General features: G+C 46.3%; 1 protein-coding gene across 2 annotated transcripts in view; it reads left to right on the plus strand.

Annotated features, from left to right (window-relative positions):
* Positions 1–9018, plus strand: part of utp6 (UTP6 small subunit processome component) — a 51766-nt gene that overhangs the window by 391 nt on the left and 42357 nt on the right. For both annotated transcript variants that reach the window (XM_048610803.1, XM_020535029.2), the window contains exons 2-14: positions 1518–1602; positions 1980–2021; positions 2113–2205; positions 2416–2463; positions 2646–2709; positions 2956–3074; positions 3780–3857; positions 4204–4285; positions 4417–4501; positions 4624–4799; positions 6283–6362; positions 6470–6547; positions 8640–8819. In XM_048610803.1, the coding sequence (XP_048466760.1) occupies positions 1518–1602; positions 1980–2021; positions 2113–2205; positions 2416–2463; positions 2646–2709; positions 2956–3074; positions 3780–3857; positions 4204–4285; positions 4417–4501; positions 4624–4799; positions 6283–6362; positions 6470–6547; positions 8640–8819 (1210 nt within the window). The remainder of the gene's footprint in view (positions 1–1517; positions 1603–1979; positions 2022–2112; positions 2206–2415; positions 2464–2645; positions 2710–2955; positions 3075–3779; positions 3858–4203; positions 4286–4416; positions 4502–4623; positions 4800–6282; positions 6363–6469; positions 6548–8639; positions 8820–9018) is intronic.

The following is a 9018-nucleotide window of genomic DNA, read 5'->3' on the forward strand; positions in this document are numbered from 1 at the left end:
ACTTAATGGTAAGGTCCTGGGGAATGTTGCTGAGCAGAGAGACCTTGCAGTGCAGGTTCCTTGAAAGTAGAGTCACAGGTGGATAGGTTAGTGAAGAAGGCGTTTGGTATGCTTGCCTTTATTGGTCAGTTTGGAGATCATGTTGTGTCTGTACACGACATTGGTTAGGCCACTTTTGGAATACTGCATGCAGTTCTGGTCTCCCTGCTGTAGAAAGGATGCTGTGAAACTTGAAAGGGTTCAGAAAAGACTTACAAGGCTGTTGCCAGGCTTGAGGTTTGAGCTATAGGAAGAGGTTGAATAAGCTGGGGCTATTTTCTCTGGAGTGTCAGAGTCTGAGGGGGTGACCATATAGAGATTTATAAAATCATCAGGGGCATGGATTGGGTAAATGGACAAGGTCCTTTTCCTGGGCTGGGGAGAGTCCAAAAGTAGAGGGGCATAGGTTTAAGGTGAGAGTGGAAAGATTTGAAAGAGACCTAAGGGGCAAATTCTTCGCGCAAAAAGTGGTGCGTGTATGGAATGAGCTGCCAGAGGAAGTGGTGGAGGTTGGTACAATTACAACATTTTTTCTTTATTCATTCATGGGATGAGGGCATTGCTGACTGGGCAGCATTTATTGCCCATCCCTGTTTGCCCAGAGAGCAGTGAAAAGTCAACCACATTGCTGTGGGTCTGGAGTCACATGTAGGCCACACCAGGTAAGGATGGCAGTTTCCTTCCCTAAAGGGCATTAGTGAACCAGATGGGTTTTTACAACAATCAACAATGGATTCATGGTCATCGTTAGATTCTTAATTCCAGATTTTTTTTAAAAATTGAATTCAAATTCCACCATCTGCCATGGCGGGATTCGTACCCACGTCTCCAGAACATTATCTGGGTCTCTGGATTAACAGTCCAGCAATAATACCACTAGGCCATCGCCTCCCCTGTTAACAGACATCTGGATGGTTATATGAATGGGAAGGATTTAGAGGGATGAGGGCCAAATGCTGGCAAAAGGGACTAGCTTTATTTACGATATCTGGTCAGCATGGACGAGTTGGACCAAATGGTCTGTTTCCATGCTGTGCAACTCTGTGTCACTAAAAACAGAAGTTGCTGGAAAAGTTCAGTGGGTCTGGCAGTATCCGTGGAGAGAAATCAGAGTTAATGTTTCAGGGCCAGTGACCCTTCCTTGGAACTGATATTGACATTCTCTTGAGATGCCATAAATTGCAGAGCTTCAGACTAACAGGTAGAAATTGGGATTAGTCCAAATCAATGTTTTTGGGCTGGTCCCTGATGAGCAAATGGATAGATGTGCAGTAAATGTATTATTTTTATCTCGGCACCTTTAAGAGATTCCTTAAAGCCTCCCTTTTGACAGAGCTTTTGGTCGTGTGTCCTGTCTGCCTTTGTGTTGGTTTTTGTTTGATGTTCACACCATGTGAAGCAGTTTTTACAACTTAAACTGCATGAATGGAGTTTTCTCACTGTGCCTGCCTGATGGTTTTTGCTGTTTGATTTTGAAGAGCGTTGATGAAGAAGGTTACAGCCTTGGAGCACAAGGTGCAGAGACGGGCACTGAACAAGGAGAGTTTCATCAGCTATATCCAGGTGTGTGAGTAACAGAGGAGTCAACCCACTGTGACCAATCACACCCAGCTGGCCTCTGCCATTGCACACGTTGTCACAGTGATTCCCCCCCTTCCCTCCCCCACCCCCACCACCCCCCCCCCCCTCCCTCCCTCACCCCAAACACCCTCCCTCCGTCCATCCCTCACCCCTAACCGCACCCGGTTTCACCTCAATCCCACCCTGCCTCACCCCTTCTATCCCCCTCTGTCCCTCCCTCACCCCTAGTGCTACCCCCATCCCTCCTACACCCCTCCTCCCCCCCCCCCCCCCCCCTCCCCCCCCAATGCCCCCAATTCCCTCCCTTCCCCCCCCCCCAGCTGAATGAGTTCTGACTGATTTGCTGTTTTGTGTTTCAGTATGAAATTAACTTTTTGGAATTGATCAAGAGGCGGCGAGTGGTGAGTGAGAAGCAAGTTTCTGTGAAAAGCTGAGTTCATGTTTGAGTGTAACGTGTCACTGTCTAAACACATCACTGCCTTCTCCTCACAGCGAGCTGGCTACTACTTTAAGAAAGAAGAAATTGAATACGCCATTGTTAACCGCATTCACGCCCTGTTCAGACGGGCTCTCTCCAAGTGGAAGGTAAGGCTGGGGCTGCGGGTGGGGTGGTGTTCTAGAGAGCCCCGGGGCTGAGGGCCAGGCTGGGCTCAGGTGTGGGGGGGAAGGGGAGGGCTCCATGTGTGCAGGGGTTGGAGGAGGGACACACCTCAGGGGCTACGAAGAAGTGACAGTCCCTTGTCTGAAAGATTCTTCCTGCACATTGACTGTCAATGTTAACTTTCTGTTTTAAAGGCGGATGTCCAGTTGTGGCTCTCTCATATCGCATTTTGCAAAAAATGGGTAAGAATTTGCTTATGTTCCTGACTGTGTATCTCTACTGATGTTATTGCTGCTCATTCTCACTGTCGCTCAGTAACCCCTCTCTCCCACAGTGCCCTGTGTTACTGACTGACTGTATCTCTCCTGATGTTCATTGAGTTCTCATTGTAACTGTGATGTTATGGCTGTTAATTCTTTCTTAGAATACCAAGCTGAAGCTGAGCAAAGTGTTCTCTGCGATGTTGGCCATTCATCCAGACAAACCAGGTAAATAGCCAATCATTGTGTTCCTGTTGCTTGTTGGCGTGGTTTGGTTAGTGGGAGGATCTGTGCCTGGTGTGGTGCTTAGTACTTCTTTGCCAGCTTCATTTTTGTGGTTGGTTGGCTCGCCAAGATGGTTCGTTGTTCCGCAGCTTCGTGAGCCAACCAACCACGACATCCACAAACCAAGCTACAAATCTACTCTTAAAAACCTTAGAGCTTTATTTTTTATTTGCATTAATTTTCTTGCAGCTTTATGGATGATGGCAGCAAAGTGGGAAATGGAGGATCAGTTATCGTCAGAAAGTGCCAGACATTTATTCCTGCGAGCTTTGCGTTTCCATCCAGAATCTCAGAAGCTGTACCAGGAGGTAAGTGCTGGTTCAGCTGTGGCTTTCCTTCCTTGATGTTGAGTCCAACTGAGAATGGGCTGGAAGCAAGAGAGCAAAGATTCCCCTGACTTTTGGACCCAGTTTGGTATAAAGCATAGACCAGATTCCTGTACTTAACAAAAGTTGCTATTTTATTAAAGTAATTAGTTTCTAACTACAGGTATAGTCAGAAACAGTTGTCATATATTCAATGATTAAAATCTTTAATTCTCTTATAAATGCCCCCTTACATGCAGACACATTAGACAAGAAAATAATACATGGACAGAGGGCAAAGAAGGAAAGCAGTTCTGTACTGACTGTAACAAGGTCAACCAGGTGGGGCTCAGAATGAGTACACTGACTGGGGCTGTTAACCTGGTCCAATCAGGGAGCCCTGGTTGATAGATAAAAACAGGAATGTCAGAGACTCTGCTCTCTCTGAGAGCTGCCCCTGAGGAGGCTGGATCAGTGTCGAGTACTACACACGTAAATAAAGGGTGACTTGGTGAAGGGATACTGCCCCCTGTGGAGTTTTTTCAAGTTCCTTGGTCTTTGTTCACAGTGATAATCAAATTACTCATTTTCAAACCATGCAGCAACTTCTGTTTTCTAAAACAGCTGTTTCCCATTTCACAATCACATTGCACAATTAATAAACATAAAAATAAAAAGATGTGACCTTTATAATCTTGTGTTTGGCAGTATTTCCGGATGGAGCTGATGCACGTGGAGAAGATGCGGAAGGAGAAACAGCTGCTGGAAACGGCCAAGCTGAAGCTGGTAAAGAGTTAGAACATTGAGATTTGGCATGTGGCTGATTGTAGCTGTGTGGTTGGGACAGGGAAAGTGGAGCTGGGTTGTGGGCTGAAGGGCTTTAAGAGATAGGTGCAGATTAGAAATGTATGTCAGGGCAGGGAAAGTGGTAGATGGGTGTATTGGTCTTGGGTGGGTGGGTTGCTTGTGTTGGCTGAGATTGAGTGATGAGGGAGATATTGGTGGAGTGCATGGTGCTCAGGCTAATGTGAATGTGTGCAGTTGGCAGTATGTCCCCAGTCGCTGACACCTGCTGCTGAACCAATTGTGTAACATCACAGGAACAGTTCTATCACATGTTTTGTGTCTCTAGACCGAAGCAGAGTATCCAGAGGAGATTGTCCGTGGAGATTTGGCTCGTATTGTTTATAAGAACGCCATTGAGAAGATTCCGGGTGAGTGAATGCTCCACACTTGCCGCACTGTCACTTGCGATTGGGAAAACGGGGATTTGTGTGCTCTTACTTTCTCTCTCGCACTCTCTCTCACCCGCTGTCCCTCTCTCCTCGTCTCATGTTTGTCTCAGGAGATGCAGAGTTCCACCTGTCCTTTTGGACAATTGCAGTGATGTTTGATTTCACACAGGACCTTCGCAAAGAGATTGTGGAGGAGTGAGTATGAGGAAGAATCAGGGAGTGGGGCGGTGTCTGATGTTGCAAAAGTGACGTAAGGTGTGTCTGAGTGCTGAACTGGCCAATGTGATGTGCTCAGCTGGTTCATCTTGTTTCTATAGCCTACAGACTCTGCACAGTAACCACCCAGTGTGCTGGGACTTTGTGGCCAGGCAGGAGTTAGATGCAGACTTGCCGGTATCAGAGTGCTCCAAACAGACAAAAGCCTCTGATGTTGCTCGCAGGGAGGAGCGGTGCTGGGCTGTGTATGAGAAAGCTGTCGCCTCTGTGCCAACAGGTCTGTATATATTCCGCTGAGACTTGGATATGAGGGAGGAAGGGAGACGAGATAAGAACATAAGATGTAGGAGCAGAATTAATCTATTCGGCCCATCATGTTTGCTCTGCAATTCATTCATGCCTGATATGTTTCTCAAACTCATTCTCCTGTTTTCTCCTCGTAACCCTTCATCTCTTTACTAATTGGGAACTTATCTATCTCTGTCTTAAATACACACAATGACTTGGCCTCCACAGCCCTCTTTGACAATGAGTTCCACAGATTCACCATCCTCTGGCTGAAGAAATTCCTCCTCATCTCAGTTCTAAAGGGTTGTCCCTTCACTCTGAGACGGTGCCCTTGAATCCTAGTCTCTCCTGTTAACGTAAATATCTTCTCCATGTCCACTCTATCCAGGCCTCTCAATATTCTGTAAATTTCAGTCAGATTCCCCTCAACCTTCCAAACTTCGAGTACAGACCCAGAGCCCTCAGCTGCCCCTCCTATGACAAGCCCTTCGTTCCTTGGATCACTCTTGTAAACCCCCTCTGGACCTGCTCCATGGCCAACACATCCTTCCTCAGATACGGAGCCCAAAACTGTTTCCGATGCCCTCTGACTAGGGCCTTATACAGCCTCGCCAGTGTATTCTGGACCACTTGATGCTAACATTGCATTTTCCTTCCTAACTGTCAACTGAACCTGCATGTTAACCTTTAGAGAATCCTGAACTAGGACTCTCAAGTCCCTTTGTATTTCACACTTCCAAAGCCTTTCCCCATTTAGAAAATAGTCTATGCCTCTGTTCCTCCTACCAAAATGCATACCTCACACTTTACCACATTATATTCCATCTGCCACTTCTTTACCCACATTCCTAGCCTGTCTGTGTCCTTCTGCAGCCTCCCCACTTCCTCAACACTACCTGTCCCTCCACCTATCTTTGTATCATCTGCAAACTTAGCAACAATGCCCTCAGTTCCTTCGTGAATAGATGCCCCAGCACTGACCCTTGTGGAACTCCACGAGTCGCTGGCTGCCGTCCTGAAAAAGACCCCTTTATCCCCACTCTTTGCCTTCTGCCAGTCTGCCAATCCTCTATCCATGCCAGTACCTTACTCCTAACACCGTGGGCTGTTATCATATTTAGCTGCCTCCTGTGCAGCACCTTGTCAAAGGCCTTCTGGAAATCCAAACAGATCACATCCACTGGCTCTCCTTTGTCTAACTTGCTCATTACCTCTGCAAAGAATTACAACAGATTGGTGAGGCAGGTGGGAAAGGAGTTGCATGGAGTGGGGGCAGGGTGGGGTCAGGTGTGAGGCGAATTGAACTGGATCTTGGCAGCAGCAGTTTCGGCAGCTTGAGTCTGTGTCTCCCTGATCCTGTGAGCGGGGTGTTCTAGTGCTTACAGAGGGGGCCAGTCTGCAGTTACTCCATCACTGCTTGCCTCTGGCCTTCCCAAGCTGCTGTTTCCTAATTGCGAGTTTTCTGATTGCAGAAGCCATGTGGAAATGTTATATCGGTTTCTGCCTGGAAAGGTTTAAACGGAAAACCAACAATGAATTTCTTCGAAACAAGGTGAGTTTGAGAGACTGAAATCCCAGTGTCTCTGATTATTCTACTTTCCCTTGTATCCTGATCTCTGTGGCTGAGTAAAATCATTTACTGTCTCTAATGTGTTTCAGAGACTGAACAAGGTGCTGAATGTCTTTGAAAAGGCCAGTGAATCCTCTCTTTTACCCCAGGCTCTCTATAAACAGTGGGTAAGAGTCACAAAGTCCTCGGCTCTAATAGCGGCCTTTTACAATGATCATATTAAACTTCGACAACTTGTTTCCACCTCTGAGAGTGGTCAGAATTGCAGATCATAAATCTAAAATAAGTTTGCAATATTCTCCATCAGGAATTCAGGAAAAACCTCTTTCCTGGTGTGGTAGGATGAAAGGTAGAAGGAGAAGTGGATAAGAGACAGTCCAAGAATTGGAGGCAGAGAGGCTGGACACAGGTTTTGCACACTACAGGGAGGTGTGGAGTGGGTTCTGACAGCGGGAGTGTTTTCTCATTACGTTTACATGACAGATTGGGTAGAAGGGGTCTGAAATTTGCAGATGATACAAAACACGACAATGTAGCAAGTAGGGCAGAGGACAGTAGCAAACATTAGGAGAATGAGGTCAGGCTAGTGAAACAGGCAGGAAGATGGCAAATACAGTTTTAATTTGCAGATGTCAAGTGATGGGGAGGCGATGGCCTAGTGGTATTATTGTTGGACAGTTAATCCAGAGACCCAGATAATGTTCTGGGGACCCTGGTTTCAATTCCACCTCGGCAGATAGAGTCCTACAGCACGGAGACAGGCCCTTTGGCCCAAACTGGTCCATGCTGACCAAAATGTCTATCCACGCTAACCCCATTTCCCTGCATTTGGCCCATATCCTTCTAAACCTTTCCTATCCTAGTATTCGTCCAAATGCCCTTTAAATGTTGTTAATGTACCTGCCTCAGCCACTTCTGCTGGCAGCTCATTCCTTATGCGTACCACCCTCTGTGTAAAAAAAAAAAAGTTACTCCTCAGGTTCCCATGTGTTCTTTCCCCTCTTACCTTAAGCTGGTGCTCTCTAGTCCTCGATTCAAACTCCTAATCAAACCCTGTCTTTCCAAATGCATGTGTATCTTATCCCTCAGAATCTTCTCAAGTAACTTACCTACCACAGATGTTAAGCTTACTGGTCTATAATTCCCAGGTTTCACTTTGCAGCCCTTCTTGAATAAGGGCACAATGTTTGCTACCCTCCAGTCTTCCGGGACCTCACCCATGGCTAACGATGATGCAAATATATCAGCCAGTGCCCCCGCAATTTCTTCTCCAGCCTCTTGCAGGGTTCTTGGATATATCTGTTCAGGACCAGGGGCTTTATCCACCTTCGTACATACTAATACTTTCAACAGCTCCTCTGCTGTGATATGGACTGTCCCCAAGATATCGCCACTAACTTCCCCAAATTCCCATGTCCCTTCATGTCTTTTGAATTTGAATTCAATTTTTTAAAAAATCTGGAATTAAGAGTCTAATGATGACCATGAATCCATTGTCAATTGTCGGAAAAACCCACCTGGTTTACTAATGTCCTTTTAGGGAAAGAAACTGCCATCCTTACCAGGTCTGGCCTACATATGACTCCAAACCCACAGCAATGTGGTTAACTCATAAATGCCCTCTGGGCAATTGGGGATGGGCAATAAATACTGCCTGGCCAGTGACACCCTCATCCTGTGAACGAATAAAATCAAATGCACTTTGGGAGGAGAAACATGGACAGGCAGCACAACCTCAGTGGGGTTTTTCCCTGACGGAAACATATTCCTAAATCCTTAAAGGTGGTGTGCAGATCGATACGTTATTAAACTCTGCTTTCTATCTTATTTACTCAATAGGCACATTCAAGACAGAAAAAGAGCCAAGCTAATCTGCTTCAACAGTAGGTTTCAGTCTGATCCTGGGCAGCAGATCACAGAAAAACTAAGAGAGGGTGCAGAGAAATGTTACCAGGATGATACCAGGGTTATATACAGCTGCCATAAATGTGGGTAATGCTTTCCTTTAAAGGAGGGAGTCATCGATGAAGCAAGCATAACATAAAGCATTTTCTCTAGGAACTGTGTCAGTTGTTGGGGGTCAAAGATGTATAATAGTAGAAAGGAACAAAAGGGGAAAGATTCAGATTGAGGTTTACCTGGGCCAGTGACCCTGGTTTAGTGAGTTTTTGTACTTTCTCTGAACTGCGCAAGACTTTCTTTCTTGTTTCACTCTGTAATTGCTTGAATACAGCGTTAATTGCTTATAATTTGTTGTAGCTTCGATTGTTAGTGGACCAGGGTGATGCTGAGAAAGCGATCAGATTGGTCAAGTCTGAAAGCGCTAACTTTGCCGGTTCGCTGCAGATGTGGCAGAGCAGCTTGGAGGTTCTGATTGAGCTACAGAGTCCAGATGTCAGCCACGTCTTTCAGGAGGCTTTCCAGAAGGTCCCTGCCAAGGTGAGGTCCACCCTGAGTATATGGTAACCACATAGCTGCAGTTTGGCAGAGTCACTAACTGCAGTAGTGTGGATGAGAGTGCAGTACCCAGTAGGAGTAAGGCCATGATAGTAGGAACTGCAGATGCTGGAAAATCCGAGACAACAAGGTGCAGAGCTGGATGAACACAGCAGGCCAAGCAACATCATAGGAGCAGGAG

Source organism: Rhincodon typus, chromosome 23, assembly GCF_021869965.1.
Source record: "Rhincodon typus isolate 14 chromosome 23, sRhiTyp1.1, whole genome shotgun sequence".
In the NCBI taxonomy this organism is placed as follows: domain Eukaryota; kingdom Metazoa; phylum Chordata; class Chondrichthyes; order Orectolobiformes; family Rhincodontidae; genus Rhincodon; species Rhincodon typus.